General features: G+C 42.7%; 1 protein-coding gene across 2 annotated transcripts; it reads right to left on the reverse strand.

Moving 5' to 3' along the window:
- Nucleotides 1–1,394: 1,394 nt before the first annotated feature.
- Nucleotides 1,395–18,424, reverse strand: Snx16 (sorting nexin 16). 2 transcript variants are annotated; one of them, XM_051196808.1, is made up of 8 exons: nt 18,194–18,424; nt 17,964–18,103; nt 15,863–15,949; nt 14,802–14,950; nt 9,166–9,235; nt 4,027–4,163; nt 3,439–3,558; nt 1,395–2,551 (listed from the first exon to the last, which is right to left on the reverse strand). In XM_051196808.1, exons 1-8 carry the CDS (start codon nt 18,336–18,338, stop codon nt 2,455–2,457), a joined length of 945 nt encoding a protein of 314 aa, XP_051052765.1. In that variant the 5' UTR covers nt 18,339–18,424; the 3' UTR covers nt 1,395–2,454. The 2 variants fall into 2 exon arrangements, with proteins under 2 accessions (XP_051052765.1, XP_051052757.1); XM_051196800.1 differs by having other exon boundaries at nt 17,964–18,424.
- Between the last annotated feature and the right edge of the window lie 3,950 nt (nt 18,425–22,374).

Below are 22,374 nucleotides of genomic sequence, written 5' to 3' on the forward strand. Positions count from 1 at the left end.
GGGCTCAGGTCAGCTGTCTCTGCGGGATTCCCCACCGTCTTGACCTCCCTTGCTCACACAATTCCTCTACTCTCTTCAGCTGGACCCCTGATCTCTGAACCTGCTTCCATCTGGTACTAGATAAGGGCTCTATGATGACAACTAGGGCAATCATCAATCTGATTACAGGGGAAGGCCAGTTCAGGCACCCTCTCCACTATGTTTCCAAGGGAGAGCAATTTAGCCTTTTGAACCAGTGACATAGTTCTCAAGTTGAAGTTGTTAAGATTATTCACAAGTACCTTTTGTTTCAGCTACATTCCAATGTTTTAAGTAAATATTTGTTACTTTAAAGGGTATGGGACCTATTCACAAAGACTTTTCAGACAACCAGGGATAGCAAGTATAAACTTAAAAAAAGGAATCGCAAGCTCATTCCACTCATGTGAGACATAGCTCTTAAATGGAATGTGACTTCTGAGAGCTGCAGAGGACAGAGAGAATAGGGAAAGCAAAGGGGATCCAACATCTGAGGAGAGTTACTCTTGTCACGGAAAGCTCATTATTACTCAGGAGTAAATGTATTATAAAAGTAAAAAATGCAGCCTCTAAACATAAATAATAGTAGTTTACCTAAGAAGCAGACATTATCAGCCATTTAGAGCTTTAACTATAATCTGAAGCGTATGCTGTTTCCTTTAACTATAATCTGAGTTCCCTTTTAAGCAGGCACGCAGTACTTTAACATAGTGCGTTTGCAAAGATTACTGTGGTCAAATGGTACTGAGTAATTTAACAGCTTGTTCCTTTTGGGTTTTCACAAAGCCTACAACAATTTAACACGAATAAGCAGACTAATCTATTATTTTCTTTTCCATCTCCAAGGGTAAGTAAACACATTTTTAGTACTTGGTGGAAAAATGTCCCGAGTCAGATCATATCCATGTATTCTGTCAAAAAAAAAAAAAAAACCTTAATTTTAGTATACTGATAAAAAGCATTTCCTTGTGAGATCAAAGGTTAACAAGAGTCGGTGCATATAATGACTTCTGTTAGCAGGACTTTAAACAACTGCACTATGTATTTTAAGACACTGACACCATTTTAGATTATAAATGAAAACGTCACTCTATTTCTCCAGGAGGGTTCTCACAGATTTTAGAAAGCTTACACAGTCCAATGGCAACTGGGATTACAATGGGCATTAAGAATAATATGCAAACAGTGGAAACAGAAGACACACAAGTTCACACTATCGAGATGAATCAAGGCATTTCCACAACTGTACAGAGCTGAAACAGGCATAAACATTTCACAAGGCTGGCTCACAGACGCCAGAAAACTTCTGCAATAACAGTTAAGGTACTATATCATTTTTTTCTGGCTAATTCCACTTACCAAAGAAAACTCAACTGTTGAACTTGGCACAAAAGAGTTTAATTATCATAAAGTGCATCAGTTGGCTAAATACATTACAAACAAAATCAGCCATAATACAGCATAACAACATCTTCACATACACAGAAATACAAAGGGAACACCAGGAGCCAAGCTACTTGGGAAATTTGCAGTATATACGGTTATTTATTTTGTTTTCTATTCCTGTAACTCACTTGCCTCAAAACTGTAATATATTTTGAAAAGAATATGCCTTGATTAGCGAAGAGAGGTAGTGTTCTGAACGAGGCAATCCCCATTGAATCTATGGGTGGAGAATTGAGTTGAAGGTTATGCAGAAAATATCCAAGTGTAAGATATTAATAAATCAGGACACTTACAGTATCTTGACATTAATTAACCATCACTTAAATCAAGGCTATTTTATCGCTTTGCCTATCTAATTATATAGCTCTCCACAACACATTATCTTTGGCTGTACAAAGTCGTCTTCTTTTACACAGTACTAACCTTTCAAATAAGCAATTTTTACTTAGAGATGATAAGACATAGCAACGTTTCAAACTGGATTCATCTTTATCTTCCTTATGGTGTTCACAGATTTAAACCTATGTCATGTACGAGATACAAATGTTATCCAGATTCTAGCATGCAATTAGTTTCCACCTAATATAACTGGTGATTTAAGACAGGCACGCACACATGCACGCACGCGCGCGCACACACACACACATACACACACACACAGAGTAGTTTGGTGCAATATACAGGCAAGACACTGTAATAATTTATGTAAAGTATTTAAGAATATGGGCCCTGATAACAAGTCTAACTAGTTTTTTTTTTTGTTTTGTTTTGTTTTTTTTGTTTTTCCCAGTATAGTAAATACAATGCTGGATAAAAGACAGTTAAAAGCAGCAGTGAATATAGTTCTTATTCTAATAACTTAAGAAACACTTTATGTAAACTTTATACACGCGCATTTTGCTCTCTTCTGTTTCAGTCTTTTTGAGTGGTGTCTGCCACTCCGCTGCAAATCTGCCGAGATGCCGAAGTGGAAGGGACTGTCCCAGTGTGTTAGTCATCTTCAACATTATACGCCAACTGTGCAACTTCTACATCTGCTACCACACTTCTAGCTTCTCTCGAGTGGAAGTGTGGCTTAGTATTAGCTCTGTAAAGAAAGGGGATCACGTCAGTGAAGGAGACAGACACGTGCTCTCAGTTTCTTGTTATTTTCTCACAGAAAGGTTACTCATACGTTTATTAAGTGATTACATATTCAACCACAAATTATTTGCCTATGCACGCCCATGTATGTATATACATGTTTATGGTGATCACAGGTCAACTTTTGGTGTCATTCCTTAGATGCTATCCACTTAAAAGCTACATTAATTTATTTAGATCGTGTGTGTGTGTGTGTGTGTGTGCGCGTGCGTGCGTGTGAAGGCAGAGGAAAACTTAAGGGAGTAGGTTCTCCTTCTGTTGAGGTGGGACTCAGGATCTGGATGCCAGTTGTCCGGCTTGACAGCAAACACCTTTACTCAATGAGCCACCACACTGGCCTGGAGTGTGAGTCACGATATAGTAATTAATACAAAGTTCATAAAGAATACTGTTCGGACTTAAATGAGTAGGCTGTAGTAAGGTAAACATTATTGGGCTGCATAGTTCTATGTCGACTCGACACAGACTGAAGTCATCAGGGAGGAGGCGGCGCCTCAATGAAGAAGAGGCCTCCATAAGATCAGGCTTAGGCAAACCCATAGGACACTTTCTTAATTAGTGATCGAAGGGAAGTGCCCAGCCCAGTGTGGGTGGTGTCTCCTCTGGGCTGGTGGTCCTGGGTTCTGTAAGGAAGCAGGCTGAGCAAGCCCGAGGAAGTACGCCTTTAGTAAGCAGCACCCTCCGTGGCCTCTGGGTCAGCTCCTGCGCCGACCTCCTTCAGGGATGAACAGCAAAGTGGAAGTGTGAGCCAAACAAACCCTTTCCTCCCCAACTTGTATTTTGGTCATGGTGTTTCACCACAGTCACGGCAACCGTACGGCAAAATTATACCTAGAGTCTTCATCCAAGATGTCCCGGGTGACCTGAAGTGCAGAGGATTCCACCCTTAGGATCTGTCCACCTTCTGCTCCTGGCATGTAGAGTGACACTTCGGGGTCTAAGGACAATGCTCTGAAAGTAAGGTACAACACACACAGAGTTACTTCTTCTGAGTAAGAGGGTGCCCCCACTGCCACGGAAACTGGCAGCACTCTTAGTCAACGGCTGCTAAGTCTACGCAGACAAGTGGCTGTTAAACCGCTGAGGACTCGACAGTGACATCGCCAGCTGTAATAATTTCCAATCTTCCCCGCACGTGCTCAGTAAATACCAATGCGGAGATGGGGAGGCAAACTCTGGCTTTCATAGTCAGAAGTTACCGCATCCTGCTATGTGGGCGGTGACGTGAAGACACTTAACTTTTTCAGCAGCTAGAGCTCTATTTGCCTTCCTGAGGTTTCTCACCCTTAAACATTCAGCCACCCATACCCAATCTGTTTAAGGAAGTAGACCAGGAGCCCAGTTCCCTAAGCCACATTCAGACAGGCGGAAAGGACAGAGCCTGGAGGTGGGGAGTCAGGCAGAGGGGTCGGGACCCACCGCATCCTGTTCTCTAGCGCCTCTATGTGGAGCTGCTTCTCCCCGAGTAATTTCTTCAGCGACTCCACCTCTTTCTGCTTCTCCAGAAGTTCCCTCTGCAGATGGTAGTTAGTCTCTTCCAGAGTCTCACAGAACGCCTTCACAGAGAACAGGCAGGCAAACACAAAATTAAGCACCGAAGCGGTCCTTTCTCAAAGACACCCTCAAGAGTCAGGAACACAGACCAAACAGTTTGTTCTTCAGGCTCATCGTCTTACATTACTGCGATCTTGGCACGCAGTCCCCGCGCATGGGGCACCTGTAAATTCTCTTCCTTGAGAAGAGCTACAGTAGCAAACCCTGAATGTGATGGATAACTACAGATAAAGTGATGGAAGTAAAGAATAGTACTACATGGCTTTATTTTTAAAGTTATAAAAGCTGTCAGTTTCTATTAAAAATGCATAACTGCCTTTCCCCAGAACAGGTGATCTGAATAAACTATGGTCATTTATTTAAAAAAAAATAGACAGTTATTATACTCTGATGAAATAAAGGAATTATCAGTCAAATTAAGTCTTACAGGCAAGTTCTAAGAAGACAGAAGTAACAAAGCCATTAACAGTATTTAAGTAGCTCTAGAGAACAGAAAAAAAGGAACAAATGCTGAGCTTAGAAAGTCAGCTGGTAACCAAGAAACTCAGCCTAAAATCAAAAAGCAAGTAATACTATAGATGAACGATGACAGGAAGTCACAGAAAACACGGCCAATGTGTCAACTGACCGAACAAATGCTGGGAAGCTAAGAGTAAAAGACACAGTACCAGGTCATGCCATGTCTACAAATAAGCTTCCTATAAACCCTTGAGTATCTTCCAGGATGAGAAACTATCTCCACGAGGGACCATTATCTCAGGAAAGATGTCCCTGGAGACTACGCTTTCAGAGTAACCATTAGAAAAACACGATGATGGAGCTATTTACCTATTAATGAGACCTCAAAATGGTTTGTGTTCTTAGAAGACAACCAAACCAAAACTGCTCCGAGTGACTTGTAACATCAAATGATGATGGATGTGATGTCTGCAATCTTCGGTGACCAGCAGCAGCTTCTAGAAAACGTCCTATAGCTCAAGGGCCTTTTTCACTTGACTTTCTGGTCTTCTCAAATTTGGAAACAAGAAAAATCTAAGTTCCTAAGCTGCAGAATACCCAAGCGGGGGGCAGAGAGTCTAAGGATTTAGGCTTTAATTATCTCGGTTGCTGAGAGTGGGCGGCACCCAGCCCTGGTGCATTCGCGTGTGTAGGGTTACTGGTACACGCCACCGTGCCCTACCTTCATCGCTCATTTCCAATCATAATCTGTTATGCCAGTACACCTCAACCTCATTCTAGTCCACCCATGTCATTTCCACGGAGGTATAGCTCTGCCAGTCTTAGCTTCTGCTTTACTACAGGCACTTGGAGGCATAGAAAAGTCCCCTTTCGATAGGGTGCAAGTAAGCTGGGTATGGTAGCTCATGCCTTGGGACAGAGGCAGGCGGATCTCTGTGAGTTCAAAGACAGCCTGGTCTACAAAGCGAGTTTTAGGACTTCTAGGGCTACACAGAGAAGCATTGCCTCAAAAAACAAAAACCAACCAAACAAATAAATGATAGGGTACAGGTTGAAAAAGCAGAAACAAGACTCACTGAATGAACTGAGTCTCATCTTTTGAATAATTTCAACTTAAATTGGTTTATTACTGTCGTTTTACACATTTTCTTAACTAAGACACTGCTGAAGGAGTCTACTAGCCAATGTTGTAAGCCACTGTCATTGTCTTTTGTTTTGAAATAGATGAGCCAGTGGGAACTTCTTCAAGTTTTGTATCTAAACAAATACTCATTTTCAAATATAGTTTTATGAAACTAACTTCATTTTGCAGAAAAATTTTACGGTTCACATTGCCTTGTTGAATGTATACGCTTAATATAGCTTTGGTGACTTTTCCAACTAGTTTTCCCAACAAATTTGGCAATGAACTGGTGAGCTCCTAGTCCCCAGTGCAATAGTGTGGGGCTTCAGAAATCTCAACTTAAACCAACCCCACTCTTTCCCAACTCAGCTAGTGCATGCTTTGAATTAAAAGTATTTAAAAGATTTTGTTTTTATAAAAAGGAAAAATGTAAAAAAAATTTAAGAACAGCCTTGCAGGAAGGCAGAACACTCTCTCTGAAAGGAATAGAAATCATAAGCTCTATGAAATGAAAAAGTACCAATGCCAACTGTTTTGTAACACAATATATCCACCAAAAATGGAACTTTAACTTTCCAAACACATTTTGGTCAAAATAACCAAAGGAGCCCAAATCCAGTGACTACATATGCTGCAGAGAGAAAATATCATAGTTATTAATTGAGGACACCAATACCAACCATCTATAGAGCAGAAACCAGATCAAGGTTGCTAAATTAATCTCCTGAAGTGTCTAGTACTCAACAAAACAATAGAAAACAAACAGACAAAACAAAACAAGAAAACTACCCAAGCACAATCAGGAAAAACAACAGCTAATAGAAGCTATCTCTAAGACCTCAAATAATGATATACACAACAGATGATTTTTTGAAGCATCTTGTATATTAAATGTACTAAAACCAAAAAAACCTGATCTACAAGGATGAACCCAACTAATAATCTAAGCAATAGTGGAGAAGCTACCTTAAATGCCTTTTCCATATAATGAGATTGATGACTACCTTAAATGCCATCCTAGAACCTTCATCCAGCAGCTGATGGAAGCAGAAGCAGACACTCACAGCTGAACACTGAGCCAAACTCCTGGAATCCAGTTGCAGAGAGGGAGGAGTGATGAGCAAAGGGGTCAAGACCAGGCTACAGAAACCCACAGAGACAGCTGACCTGAGCAAGGGGGAGCTCATGGACCATAGACTGATAGCTGGGAAACCAGCATGGGACCTACTCAAACCCCCTGAATGTGGGTCTCAGTTAGGAGGACTAGGCAGACTATGGGACCTCTGGTAGTGGATCAGTATTTATTCCTAGTATATGAATGGATTTTGGGAGCTCATTCCACATAGAGGGATACTCTCTCAGCCTAGTAAAGTTGGGGATGGTGGGGGGGGGGGAGACCTAGGCCCTGTCCCAAATGATATTACAGACTTTGAAGAACCCCATGGAAGGCCTCACCCTCCCTGAGGAGCAGAAAGGGGATGTACAAAGTTTAGAAGTGAACATTTACAAGACTGATGTATTGTGTTTTTAAAGTAGATATTAAAAACAAAACCTAAAAAGAAAAAGTATATTTATTTTTCTGTGAATAGTGAATCTGAATATAAGAATGAAAAATATAAATAGAAGAAATGAAAATTCAGGAATGGAAAAATACAAGGCCTAATTAAAAAAAAAAAAAATCAGTAAGAGATACTCAATGGCAGATGTAACAAGACAGAATTGTGAACCCGAGTTCAAAGACAAACCAATAGAAATAATCCAATCTCGCAAACAAAGACAGAAATGAGGTAACTGGAAACTACTTGAGGAGATAACGGTCCCCTGAAGAAGCCTCATGTGAGGTAAAGCAGCAGCCTCCAGGCCCAGCAAGCTCCGTGAAGAGTGTGACAGACAGAGGCCGTGTGCGGGTTACTAGAAGTCAAAGGCAGAGACGCTCCAAAGGGAGCAGAAGAACCCATCGTAGAAAGGGAATGGCAATAACACCAAAGGCTTTTCACTGAGACAGAGAAGGCAGGAATGAGCCATCCAGGGGCTGGAAGAAAGACAATCTGGGGGATAAAGGAAGTATATTATGTTAAATGCTGGTGAGGGAATGAGGAACAGACTACTCAGGTAAAACCGTCCATTAGTTTAGAAAAGTGTCTTTTAAGTTAGGCATTAGGGTGCTTTACAAGGAAACAACTGCTTTCTCAATGAACGACTCAGGAAAAAAGGATAGCATACATGCAGTAGGGTTTAGAAAAAGCTGCCCACGTGTGACTTAGGACGACACAAGCCTGCAAACACTGTTAAGTATCAATCAGCTGGGGATGGAGGAAACGCAGGCTGGTGCACGACGGACTAAAAAAAAAAAAAAAAACGACAGAGGCATAAAAACTGATGAGAGAAGGCATAAAATGGAATGTCCTGTACACGCGCTAACTGAAGGAAGGCAGAAAAGATTGAAACATGTGAACTCTACCATCACATCATATACAGGGAAGATTATGCACACCATGTGGACTATAGGTATAAACACACCTACGTTATTGCATGAACATATATAAATATATATATGAAACAACAGAAAAGGCAAAGTCATAGGGAACAGCAGGAGATTATGGGGCTGGAGTGAAGACTAAAATGTTTTGAGGTAGGGTGAACACTCTAAAATTGGTTTATGGTGGTGATACCACAGTGGTATAAATACTAAAAACTACTAAGCTATATATTTAACGATGAAATGACAAAATAATGAACGAATAAAGCTTTTGAGAGTTTTACTTCAATAAAGCTGTTTTTAAAAAGCTATATCATTTATTCCAGCACAAAGAAGGGCTACAGGTTAGCTGCCCCAAACTACAAACCCACCAATTAAAACTATTTCATTTAAATGGCAGTAAACATTTAGAAATTTAAATTCCAGCTAATCTCTTATTACTAAATCTGTTTTGTGAATCTAACCTTTTGCTTCAAGAAACGGGCCACTTTAAACTGTCAATTATTGCAATTTGAGTACCATGAAGCAAGAGCTGAATTGCTAGCAAGACCTTCCTGTCTACCTCTGAAGATCAATTTGAACCCAACAGTAGGTTCCTTACTTGGGTTCCTCAGAAAAGGAATGATCGTAATAAAATCATACTACAAAATGAAGTAAATTCCTGTAGCATTTTATTAATTTCTTTGAAGTAGGGAAAATAAAATGGAAAGAATTTAATTTTAGATTTTTATTCATTACATGCCATATATGAATTCTTATCTTTTCAGACCATGTATTTCAATGAAAGAAACCTTTGATTCAAACACTGAAAGCTGTCTCTATGAAAACCACTGTGGTTTGAACTGGTAATATTTTGCTGTTTGCTAATCCGTCCTAGAAACAACGTAGTGATTGCACTGTATTATTTATTTCTCTTTCACGTGACAGATAATACAGCACTTACCCTGCTTTCTTCTAGGCTATCAAATGGACCTGGTGGATCGTCCAGACAAAGAAATTCTCTCACTGCAAGGCTTTTCAAAGGTAAAAAAATTAGCCGGTATACAAACAAGTTTACGAAAGACAAGCAGAAAGCAAAAGGCACATTGAAGCTATACAGTGTGTAAGGCAAGCCATTTGTAGACAATTATTAAAAAAAAAACAATTTATGTACGTGTCTTCATGCAAGTAGCCACATGCAAGTATCAAACTACAAGAGCTACAAAGGTATTATGCTATTCATAGGATCTTACAAATGTAAATAAAAATCACAAGTTTACAGATATACACAAACCGTAAGACACAGTGAACACAATTCAGAATAATGACAGAGGGCAGCAACCTGTGTAGTGACCTCAGTCTGACTTGGAGAGAAGCATCACTACCAACAGCTATCACCTTGCTATGAAGGAAAACAATTCTTACACATACTCTCCTCCATGGAGTGCTTCCAAAGTCTGAAAAGCCTTTACTTGGAAAAATTTTAAGGACCAACCTTGCTGTGTTCATTGATTCATTGATTTATATACACATTTCCCCCAGATGTTCAGAGAAAAAAAAAAAAAATTCTGAACATGTCTTAATTACTAAAAGTTTTCTATAATGAAGTATATTATTCCCAGGGGTATAATTTCTATCAGCAGTGGGTTAAGGAGGTGGATCAGCAACTTCCTCACAACAAAATCCTCTCCCCAATCCAACAGCAATTCTGGGCCCCGAGAGATAACTTGACATGCATGTGCAACTTGCATTTTTGTATTTGTGAAATACAGGAACATGACTCGTTGACATACTACATAAAGGAGATGCCACCCTGCATTGAAGAGACTGAGGTTTGGGGTCACATTGGTCCCAGGAGGTTTATGATGACAAGACTGGGTAATTATGAAGAGATAAACTGTTTATTAAATGAGAACTTTTCAAAAAGAAAAATAGGAGTACTAAAAGGTATTAGTAAGAAAAGAACACAAAGTCCAAAGACAGAGCAGAGAAGCCGATGGGAAGCAAACAAGCAAATTCTACACTGTTCAAGCTTTACAATACAGGTGGGGTGGAGAAGAGACGCAAGTCCATGATCATGGAAGGTCTTCGGTGTGACACAGATCCACCCGCTACGCTTTTGTCCTCTGGAAGCTTCCAGCAACAACAGTGGTGTCCACTACTTCTTTTTCCCTGGAACTACCCTGTGGGTCAATCAGTTACTTCCTTTGCTAGGTGCTAGCTTGTCTCCCCATGGCTTATGAGTCTTCATTCAGCTCTTGACCATTGGGGTGATCCCATGTCTTTTACTTGACAATACCAAGCGTTAAGGACGTTACCCTACTTCCTCCAATGCGTCAGCCCCCAGAGCAACACCAATACACTGAGGCCGCATCACGCACTGCTTTCACACTCACGGCAGATCTGAAAGGCAAGGCACTTACTTCTCCATCGCAGAAAGGGTATCAAAGTCTACACAGAGAAATGACTTTTACTGTGTCACACAGTGCAAGTGGCAGAGATGTCTTCTGTCTCCAGAGTGCACATCTGTGTTCCTGTCTATGTGGGAATCATTTTGTCTTATGTCAGCTCCTTCTTTGTAGGACCCTACTCTCTGAACACACTCGACATGTCTGAGTGACTATCAAGTTCCGGCTGTTACAACAGCGTAAAGTAGAACAGGGTGATCGGTCTTCTGGTGTGGGAATTCTAACTCCACCCACTCACTCTTTATGAAGCACCTACATTAGATAGAAGTGAGCACAGGAAAGAAACTTCTATTGCGCACAAAAATCTAAAAGTCAGGAATTGAGAAGCAAGGGAAGATTTCGCTCCCGTCCCACGGCAGACGATCTGGTAGTGCGTGTGGCGGAGATGTGCTGTCCATTCCCTCTCAAGGGAAAGAAGTTTGCTGTCAGTACCTGTCAGCACTGCCTTTACCTCCAGGGACACCTGTACTGCAACTTGAATCTCTCTTTGATTCTCTTAAAAAAAAAAAAAAAAAAAAAAAAGTGTTCTCTAAGAGTCACAATGTACTTTAAAACCCTGTTCCTAGTAAACTACCCCATTATTAAACTGTCACCTTGTTATTTCTTCTTTTCATAGTAATATATTTCTTTAGACTTCACCAGTTTTTGAAAAACCAGCAGTTTAGTAGCTAAATGGACTTCATATTTCACTTTGCATTTTAAAAGAAAAAACAACCATGAAAACAAACTGAGGCCTAAACTCATTGAAAAGGCCAAATAAATGCGAGTGAAGAGCCCAGTGCAGTAGCACACGCCTGCACTTGGGAGCTGTGGCAGGAGGATTTAAGTTCCAGGGTAGTCTGGCCTGTATAGCAGGGCCTTGCCTCCTAAAAGATCAAATAAAAGTATACTAAAAATAGTAATACCAAATTTGATACAGAAGCCATTACATAAAAATACTAAGAGGAACTTCAGATAAGACGACAGACACAAGATATGGGGGGTGGGGGGGAACCACATTGCCCGAGAACAGTGGGTGTGGTTGTGAGGCTTGTCAAGGACGGATCTCCTTCCCCTGAGCACTTTTAGCCCAGTAGAGGCTCTACCAACCCTTCTGGTCCTTTCTGACCCTGCGTATTTCCCACCCACAGCTCCTCTCAGAGCTGGCATGAACACTATCTACACTAGCGCCCATCTTCCTGCACGACACTCCAGCAGCCTTGTGTCTACAGCTGTGTCTCATGCCTCTGCTCGTGCTGGCTGCTGCCCTGGACCAGTCTTCCTACCTCTGGTGCTTCCCGGTTCAGCTTGTCTGTTATGACCCACGAGAGCTCCTCACTACCTACCTCCCCTCTCCTCTGCTAAGTCCAGGGTTAGTGCTTGAAAGCTCCTGTTGACAGGACGTCTTACGATGTAAATAGCAGATTAAAGAATTTAGGAGGAGAAAATACTGGAAACCGCCCGTGAAAATACTTGTAAAATCCTGTTATGGTGGAGGACACCGCATAAAGCAGCCGTGTTTTAACTATAGAGAGTGTGCAAGTAACTAGAGGCCACTTTTGACCAACCAAATACCATGCTGTCTCCAGCATGTGACCCGTAGGCTTTACTTCTCCAGTTTGATTAGAAAATCCTCTTCCTTCTGGTAAAGCCTCCTTCTCCACCCTCTCAAATATCACCGACTCTTTAGAGACCACCTCAAATGCCATCCAGTCATAAGTTCTGACATTTCCTTGGCTAAAAGAAGCATTTCTTTCCATTTTCGCTTCTGAGGGCACATTTTCTCACTCATACCAGCACCCACCTCATCTGTGCTTTCACATAATAAGCTCTAAATAAAAATGTAAAATTTCTAATAAATAGTGTTCTCACGGAAAAAGTGCTTATTTTCAATCTGTTTTCCCTTTGTGCTTTATAAATAGACCTGAAAACAATACTGTCAGTACTCTAAGCTAAGATTTCTTAATTTCCTTCCATCTTTCCTCCACTTTTGCCTTGTCACGGTTGGAACAATTCTAACGGGTGCCGGCTGTTCGATGACAACAGCTGTGTGGTATGGGCACTGGCTATCACTAAGTGCACATAGTCTATCAGAAGGGACAGTGAAGACCAACGCAACACACGGACCATTATTTGTACGTGAAGATACACTCATTTTTATCGTTCTGATGTTTTGCTGTGTGTGCGAGTTTGTCCGCGTGTCTGTCTGTCTGCACTACATGATCACAGTGCTCTCGGCAAAGAGAAAAGGGCGTCAGACCCTCCTGGAGCTGGAGTTACAAATGTTTGTTAGCTGCCCGCTGGGTGCTGGAATCTGGAAGAGCAGTCAGTGCTGTTAACCCGTGAGCCAACACTCCGGCACCCCAGACAGACACATAGGGTCTCGTGTGAAGGCCAGGCTGGCCTGGAAGCTGAGGTCCTCCTGCCTCACTTCCTGTGTCTCACCACATGATGGACCACCACACATTTCTCTGTAGTGACCTGGAAGTGCAGTTCCATAAAGAAGTGTACAAATGTTGTCCGTTCTTTTCTACCCTGGCGGGCACTGGCTCTGCTCTCTTTCCCGCATTAAAAAAGTGAAAGACTCTTCTACCGAGTTCTTCTTCCCTATACTATGTGACGTGAGGTAGGAGAGACCATGGAGATCCAGTACACAGAATACAACAAGAACATGGCCACCGACAGCAGAATGCTGCAAATATTCAGCCTCAGACCGACTGAGAAGCAGATCACAGAAGAAACGGTCCTGAAGGTAGAGAGACAACGCAATCATAAAGCAGGGAGCTAGCTAGCTACTCCGCCCGTTTTAAGCAGACACGTTTCAAACCAGCGAAGGGCTCCTACATACACTATGAGGAAGGAGAGAACTTGTTTTTCGTGGTGGAAAGGCAAGGAAGGGTCTAGTCAAGAAGGCCAGTTACCTAAGAAGTGGAGTCTGTGTTGAGATTTTGAGGATGTACAGGAGTTATAGTGGAGTAGTAGTTTGAAATACTGGCCTTCCAGGAAGCAATATACTTGAAGACCAAGGTGCATGATAATGTAAGACAAAAGATGGATATGGTAGATGCACAGAGAACGGAGGAATGGAGAAATAGCAAACCCACGGCTGGAAAGACAGTCTTGAGTCGGCTGGGACCAGAATGATCTCATCAAATTGCATCACAAAAACATCAGAGGCTTCAGTGAGTTAGAGAAGGCAGAGTGAGGAGAGGAAGACACGCAGGATAGACCACAGTAACCAGAGACCTGTCGCACTGCGATGTAGACAGCAGCAGCACAGAACAAGTAGACAAGATTCAGGGAAGAGATTACGGTAGTGAAGGACGTGTGAAAAATGATTTGCGGGTCTGGGTAGACAACGGTTCTGGAAAGTGGGGGAAAACTGTGTGAAGACTATTCTTCAAGCTGAGGCAGCACACAGCAGAGGCTCGTGTAGAGTACGCAGGTCTCATGCAGAGTTGAAGGAGATAGGCAAAGACGGAATGGACAAAGGCAAAGGGAGATGGGTGGATTCTTGGTTACTTTCCATCATTATCTTAAAAACTGCAAACAGTTCAGGTGTGTACCATATGCTACTGTTCACCGTGAATGCTCTCTCTAGTTTTTCAAAACAGTTCTAACTTTTCTGATAATGTAAATCCTTAAATTAATTCATTAAGGGATTTCCTTACATTCAGAAGCAAAAATAATAATTCTTGATCCTTTTTATACAATGTTCAATGTTTCTAGAAATTTTACTTTGCTACATGAATTAAGCTAACTTCCTAATTTTTATATGACTTTGAAGAGATATAAAGATATTAGCCTTAAAATTATTGTTACACTAACCAAAAGTTGAACAGTATGTTAGCTATTTTTCATAAATGATTGCTAAAATGCTGGATACTAAAATCAATTTTATAGCTGGGTAGGGTGAGGACACTGTACACTGAATTTCCGCTTCATGTTTAAAGCTTTAACACAAATGAAATGCTAAATAAAATCCTCAACTGAAAGAAAGTAAGGAAACTCCATGCAGAGATTTATTTGAGAGAAGTAATTAAATTCCCACCCTCCATTATGTCCTGATATGAAGTTGGTCCTAAATTTATTCTTCAGTTTAAACTGGTTTGTGAAATGATTTCATAATCTCTTATTTCAATTTGTTACATACCAGTTAGCAATGTCCTTGTGAGCTACTAAGTTTTGAAGAAAGGCTTGTAATCCTAATTGTCTATCTTCTAGAAAGTCCGCGTTGTAATTATCTTTAAACCAGCGTTTTGGAGGGAGTGCTAATCGAAAGCCTGGAAACATCTCTTTTAACTGAAGAAAAAAAAAAAAAAAAAGAAAAGAAAAAAAGAGAGGAATCGTTGGACTCAATTACATGAACTGAGTGCTGTTCTATACCATTGACTATGTGAAATTTTCACCAAATAAGCTTAAGCTAATTAACCCAGCTGAACCCTTCTCTGCAATTGCTCCTTGATGCCCCCCAGAGCTGTGTTAGTCATCCTGCTATAAGGAATGAGGACCAATGCAGCTGCAATTTGCATTTCTGATTTCACACATACGACACAACTGGCTGTTTGTGTGTCTTCTCTGGGGCATTATCTATTCAACCATGGACCGGCCACTGATCCACCCGTAAGGACTTGGCTGTAGCTTTGAAGACGGAGGGATCACACACAAGGAAGGGCCCATGCCCTAGGCATGATTGATCTCCAGCTGACAGGCAGCAACCAAACAAACGCCTTGTTCCTACAACGTCAAAAAACTAAACTCTGACCAAAACCTGAATGGGCTTGGAAGCCGATTCTTCCCCAGGGACACCAGATAAGAGTCCAGTCGGGCCAACAGACTGACTATGAGCTCGTCTGGCCCTAGAAAGCATGTAAAACCTTATCCCAAGCCACTATTAAGAACAGTTTTAATAGTGTGGGCAGCAATAAAGCTAATACTAATAATATTACATATTTTTGTTCACCTCCCTTTAATTACAGGTGATGTTAAGTAGATTTTCCTCAAACTTTTTAAGTTATATCATCATATATGAAATACTAAGCATTTCATATTTATATCAGAACAATTTTCTTCACAAACACGCAGCTAACTGTGCAGATGGCACTCAAGATTTATCCTAGTGAAATGAAGTCTATGATTTTCTTACAAACCCACAAAGACACAGAAAAACAGATTCATAACTCACAGATGGGGATTGATTGACTACTTACTTACTTTGTCATTAAGCCGAGAGAAGTCAGTGTATCTTCTGAAAACCACCCAGCTTTCTTCTGGGCTTTTCTTTACTAGTATTTTATATACCTAGAAAGGGAGAGGTTGATAGGGTAAGAAGAGAAAAAAAAAGAGGGTACACAAAGAAAGAGGTCAGTCATTTCTAGAAAACCTCATTTGATGCATCAAGCAATTTTTATGCAAGAAATATGAAGTCATTCAGGTAACCAAATATATGGAGATGGGGACAATTCTTAAAAGCATGACCAAGACAAAACGCCATGGCACGCGTGTAGACACCAGACAGCAACACCCAGGGCTTTATTTCTCCTTTTCTACCTTGTAGGTCCCGGGGATGAACTAAGGCCATCAGATCTGGTGGCAAGCACTTTTACTCAGAGCCATCTCACCAGCGTGGTTCTACCTCTAAGTAGCGTCATCGTGGAGGCGAGGCTTCATAGGTGGACAAAAACACTCACACCCTAGCAGAATCTTGGTGAGTACACATTCTTTCACAAGATGGGCAGGTCAACATAGCTAACAGTCATTAGGCTGTAACTGGTGAGACGTTCTGAATGGTGGTTTTCATGCAGATTCACACCTTATCCCAGTGGTGTGATAACCACATCTTATGCTAGCAGATTGTTTCTTCGGAAATAATGTCGACTGTTTTTCTCGGAGGTTCTCTCCTCCAGGCATAAGTTAAAAGCATGAACCAACAGAGTAAACATAAAAACTTGACTGCGAGAAAACCCCAAAACAAACTGTTTGATCTAATGTAACTTTAGCAGAGTTAATGATAAACACGTACAGGCCAACATGCATAAATACGCAATATTAAAGTATATGAACTTGGCTGGGTGTCGTGGCCCACGCCTACAATCCCAACACTCGGGAGGCGGAGGCAGGCAGGTTTATACGGTTGCAAGGCCAGCCTGGCCTACGCAGTGAGTTCCAGGGACACCAGGACTACACAGAGAAACCCCATCTCAAAATACCAAAAAGGAAACAAACAACATCAACAACAGAAAATCCAGAAAAATTAAAGCTGGACAGATTTTTTTTAAAGGTAGTTAAAAAAACTATAAAACAAATGAATATAGATCTCATCTGAGAGTATTAAACAGCTACACCAGACAAATCTGTCTACAAGACCTGTACCGGCAACTACGAATGTTATTAGGAAGCATTAAAGACTGAAGTCAATGGGTTCATCAGACATGTGAAGATGAAGGTTTCTACCAGCTGATCTGTGCACGGGGCAGAGAACAGCAAAGGCCATCCTCAGAAACCACAGCTATTGGGTATCAAGACCTATTGAACACAGTACTTATCTATTAAACACTGTAGAAAAGACAGAAAAATGGAGCATAGAAGGAGATTCACCTTTGTGAAGTATGTCATAGGCAACACTGGAAATGAAGATAGCTTTTACAAAAACAGCCTGATTAAGAGATTCCACAGAAAAAAATAAATGGCAGGAATCACTCCTGGATGGTCTGCTGTTAAACAAACGTGAAAGGCCTAACTCAAAAGTGTTGGACAAAAACATGGACACAACACGTTTTCAACATTAGAGGAGGCAAAGATAATAAAAAAAAAAATGCCAGGCAGAGCCAGGTGTAGTAGAAATGCCCTGACCCTAGCATTTGAGGAGCAGCCTCCATTACACAGTGAGACACCATCTCAAAAAAAGAAACGAGAGGGAAAAGAGAAAGGGGTATGTAGTAGTAAGGAGAGAGAACACCACACTGGGCATGTTATGGCTATGTCTAGTGCATGCACCAAGGGCAGACAAGGACAATCACAACACACACGCTTGAAAAAGGACTTGTGTGTGTAGAATGTAGAAAACCGCAAAACAGGTATGAACAAGGGCATGTGTAAGAGACTATCCAAACGGTAAAAAGGTTTTGATTTCTTTGTTTTTGCAACAGGGTTTCTCAGTGTAGCCCTGGCAGTCCTGGAACTCGCTCTATAGGCCAGACTGGCCTCTAACTTAAAGAGACCCACCCGCCTCTTTCTCCCAAGTGCTGGGATTAAAGGTGTGTACCACCATTTTCCAGGAGGTCAATCTTGGTGTGCAGCAGAAGCCGATACTTACAGTAAATTTGGCTCGCTCTTCCATGACTTCGTAGCCTAGAATTGTAGGCGTAGAAGGCCTCTCTTCCCAATTCACTGTGTCAGGGTGCTGATCTTCAGTGTCTCTTGGTCTAGTAGAATATTCAATGGCTGAATCTGCACCTGTAAATTTAGTCCTAATGAGGGGACTGCCACAGGCCGATGATGTACTACTGTCCATCCGATCCTGAATACTCGTCTGCTTAAAATTACCCATATTCGAGTCTTCTAGCTGGCCTTTGGAAGAGTTTGAGCTGGAGACACTACCAAAGGAAGAACTCCTTTGGTTTCTGTTGGATGTAAAACTGGAAGCAGAGTTTCCTATTGGCATAGGAACTGGGACGTAAGGGGTTGCCATCTTCTTTGGCCTTGGCAACAAACCTTTGACTCCAAACACTTAAAGAACAACCAATCTGCAGTTCATTATTTTCTTCTTAGGAATTCACTATCTAAAAATGAGAAGGAAATATTGAATGGTTAGTCTTCTACCCAGAACATAATAAAAAAAACCACAATGTTCTTTTTAACTCGTGACACTCAATTATTTTGTGAAGACAGATTTCTAACACCTTCCTTTAATTTGAATTGTCTCTGTGAACTCTTGTTTGCAAGGTAAAGAGAACAAACTTACTCTACCTCTTTTCTTAACACTCATAATACGAGCTTTCTTTTTTTGCCTACTTTAATTCCTTTATTTTTGCAACATTCATTTCAGATGGACTTAATCCTAACATAAGCACAAACATATTCCCCTCAAAAGAGGAAAAATAAAAAAAGTTTTGTCATCCTGATCGTACTATAGGAACAGTAGTACAGCAAGCCATTCATATTCATATTGTCATTTTATATACCAAGTACTTAAATATGCTGATCATAGTCAATCAGAAACATAGGTCATATGTATTAAGTGTTCTTTTATTTTGGAAGAGATCTGCAAATAATAGGTACTCTACCTCTCTCTCTTTTTTCTTTTTTTTTTAAAAAAAATGCTTTTAATTTTTAGACGAAGTCTCGGTAACTTACCAAGGTGGTGCCTGTGACCTTGCTAAGTAGCACAGATAGGCTCGAACTTCTTCTGATCTGGCTGCAGCCTCCAAAGTCGCTGGGAAGCACACCTGTACCACCAAGGCAGCAACAACCGCTCTGAAAATAACATTTATAAAACTTAGCATCAGATATATTCCAAAACTAAATTTGATCAAGTTAATGAATTTTGATCAAGATTTACAGTCAACAAAATCAAGTGGTTAAAATTTCGTTTTCGTTTCTGGATGATTAATTCCCAATAACCCAGGGTCCGGAAAGGTTATTTCTGTGTTAGGATAAATTCTGTACTGGCCATCGTTAGTTTATTAAGCAATAAACTCTAGAACTTCAAGTACCAACCACTAGAAATGGCACTACAACAGGGGATCTAGCACCAGCACCAACTTCATTTTCTCAACTCTCCTGCCCTCGGCAAGACGCTGAAACAAGTGGTTTTTTTCCCCCCAAACCTCACGTGGTGGGCAGCGAACCTTCCTTTACAACCGAATATTCAAGAAACTTGAGCTGATGATTCACCTCGGGCGTTCTCTGGATGCAACCCCCACCCCCTCATGCCCCAGGGGAGGGGAGAAGAGAGTGTGTGTGCACCACTGACTTCTCAGCGTCCCGGGCTGCCCCGGGCGGCCTCAGCGTGCACCGGGGAGCTGCACCCGCGAGCTCGAGCTGCGGGCTGCAAGGGGCGCGCGTGCGGAGGGCGTGTCGCGTCGCTCCGCCGGGGACGCCCGCCCGCCCGCCCGCCGCGTGTCCTGCTCCGTGGAGGAGGCTGCTCCGACGCTAGCTGGCCGGCACCGGCACGGGTGACAGCAGGCTGGCGGGGCGCTGTGGTCGGCGGACCCGCGCGCGACCCTCAGGCCCGGCCCGCTGGGCTCGGCTCGGTTCGGCTGGAATCGGCCCGGCTCGGCTGAGCTCGGCTCGGTTCGGCTGGGCTCGGCCCGGCTCGGCGCCTCCAGCCCTCGGGGCGACCGAAGGTCAGGGGCCGGCGGGGCCCTGCAGCGTCCCCGCTCCTACCTCTGCGCGCAGCGCCGCGCCCGCTCTCCGGTGCACGCGGGCGGCTCCTCTCCGACCGCGCCGGGACGCCGCGCGGCAGCTTCCGCCCCGCAAGCAGCCGCTCTGCCTCGGCTCGGCCGCCCAGCCCGGTTCCCGCGAACCCGAAGGGGGAGGAGCCGCTCCAGGAAGTGACGTCACGCAGCGCCTCCCGCCTCCTCTTCTCCCCCCCCCCCCAGCCCCGGAAACTCGCACAAGAGTCGTTGGTTCCCGTCTCTGCAGCAGCCAGAGCAAATCTGATTTCCTCGCAGGGGGATCGATAGTTATTCCACGCCCCCTCCACACGGACTTTAATGATTAAAAGTGGCTTTCTAAGAAATGGGGCCACTATATGTGGTTTGCCAAGTGGGGGGGGGCGCGACACAAAGACTTCAATTCCCAGGAGGCACTGGGCGTATCCTAGGTTCAGGCGCGAGCTTTGCATCATGGGATTTGTAGTTATCACCGTCTTTGGGGTAGTGGGGGGGGGGCTCTAAAAGGTTATTAGTCATTTTGCACAATTGGCAGCTTTTTGATGGATGAAAATTGATTTGAAAAATAGGCAGGTAAAACAAGATTTCGTTGTGTATTCGTCCCATGTAATTCAGGACTTTTCTCTGGCAAAGATTTCTGCATTCCTTTAGTAATTTATCCCAACAATATTGGGCTGCCTGCTTAAGTCTGCTTATTTGAAAGCTATAACGATAATGTTTCGCTAACACTATTATTTGGTGTTACACATCAAACTCTACAGAACTACTTATCAGTAGAATTGTGATTTAAAGATCATTTCACAGTTTCTAGGGCTTTGGAGCAATATCAAGTGAATTGGAGGAAAAAAATAAATAAAAGGGAAAAAGAAACATGTATGCTCCTAGGCGTGGTGGAGGGGAAGGCTTATTGTAGATTTGTGGGAGAGCAGAGGTAGAGGCAGACACACGGTCATTCGGGAGAGGCTACTCTGGTCATGACTGGACTGGGCTGTGCTCTGTGGGGGAGAGAGGAAGGGGAAGGGAGAGCAGAGAAGGGACCCAGGTGTAGATCCAGGAAGCCAAACGTACAAGAAGGAGCAGGGTAATCAAATGTCTGGATTATGTAGGGAATAGCAGCTCAACCTGCTTGGCTGGTGAGTTCAGGACAGGGGGCCAGGTATGACAGCCAGGGGGTCCCTGGAACAGGGCTGAGGGATGCTGGGAGAACCTGTCAGCCAGGCCAGCTTTGATGAGTTAAACAGGTGTATCAGTCAGGGGTCCCAGAACTTACTGAATGAATCTCTCTCTCCCTCTCTCTCTGGGAATTTATTGGAATGACTTACATTCTAACAATGGCTAGTTATTAATGGAAAGTTCAAGAATCTAGTAGCTGCTCAGTCCCATGAGGCTGGGTGTCTCAGCTGTCCTGCTGGAATCTTGAAGAAGGAATGGGTGTGTTGATGGGGGTGAGGTCAAGCAGGCAAAGCACAAAACCTTCCTTCTTCCGTTGTCCTTACCTAGGCTTCCAACACAAGGTGTGGCCCAGATTAAAGGTGTGCCTTCCAGCCTGCAGGTCTGTATTAAAGGCCCACGCCATCCAGCTTCAAGGACTGGAGCAAAGGCATGTTGTCTTTCTGGATAAAGGATGATAATATGCCTGATCTGCATACACGTGTACAAGCATCTTCATGTGCCCACACATGCGTGAACACATATGCAAACATGACACAAAACAAACACAGATAATGATTTAAATGTGTGATTTCAAATTAAAGTGAGGTACATCATAATGGGACATTATTAGTCCATCCCATTGAAGCCTCTGTACAGCAAGCTGATGTTTATAATGCAGGAAAACAATTCCTCAGTAATTTATTAGTTTAAAAAAAAACCACGAAATAAACCCCATTAAGTTTTAAAAACTCAATCGCCCGATTTGTGCGTGTTCTCCGTAGGTGGCATTGGAGTAATCTTGCTGTTTGGGATCTGTACTGTGCTTGTCGTCCTTTGTAACTGTCTGACATCGGGAGTCTAGGGAAAGAACCACGGATGATCTCTTCCTGGAGCTCTGGGAGGTCAGCCATGCAGCAGCAGAGCACAGATCTGAGACATCTGTGACCTCTGCAGCCTTTTACACCCAGAGCGACAGTCGTTTGAGACTAGTGATGGCCCAGAGATGACAGCTGCCATTGGTTATTTCTCATGCAGTGTGGACATCCTGCTGGGAGCGCGCACATCAAAGGGACACAGATTTCCCCCCAAAGTCAGAGTCATAGCCTTGGACCCCGAGAACACGAATGCTATCGGCGAGGAAGAGCCTCTGTTTCACGGAGAAGGACCCTGGCTGTTTTC

The sequence above is a fragment of the Phodopus roborovskii genome, unplaced genomic scaffold, assembly GCF_943737965.1.
Source record: "Phodopus roborovskii unplaced genomic scaffold, PHOROB, whole genome shotgun sequence".
Classification (NCBI taxonomy): domain Eukaryota; kingdom Metazoa; phylum Chordata; class Mammalia; order Rodentia; family Cricetidae; genus Phodopus; species Phodopus roborovskii.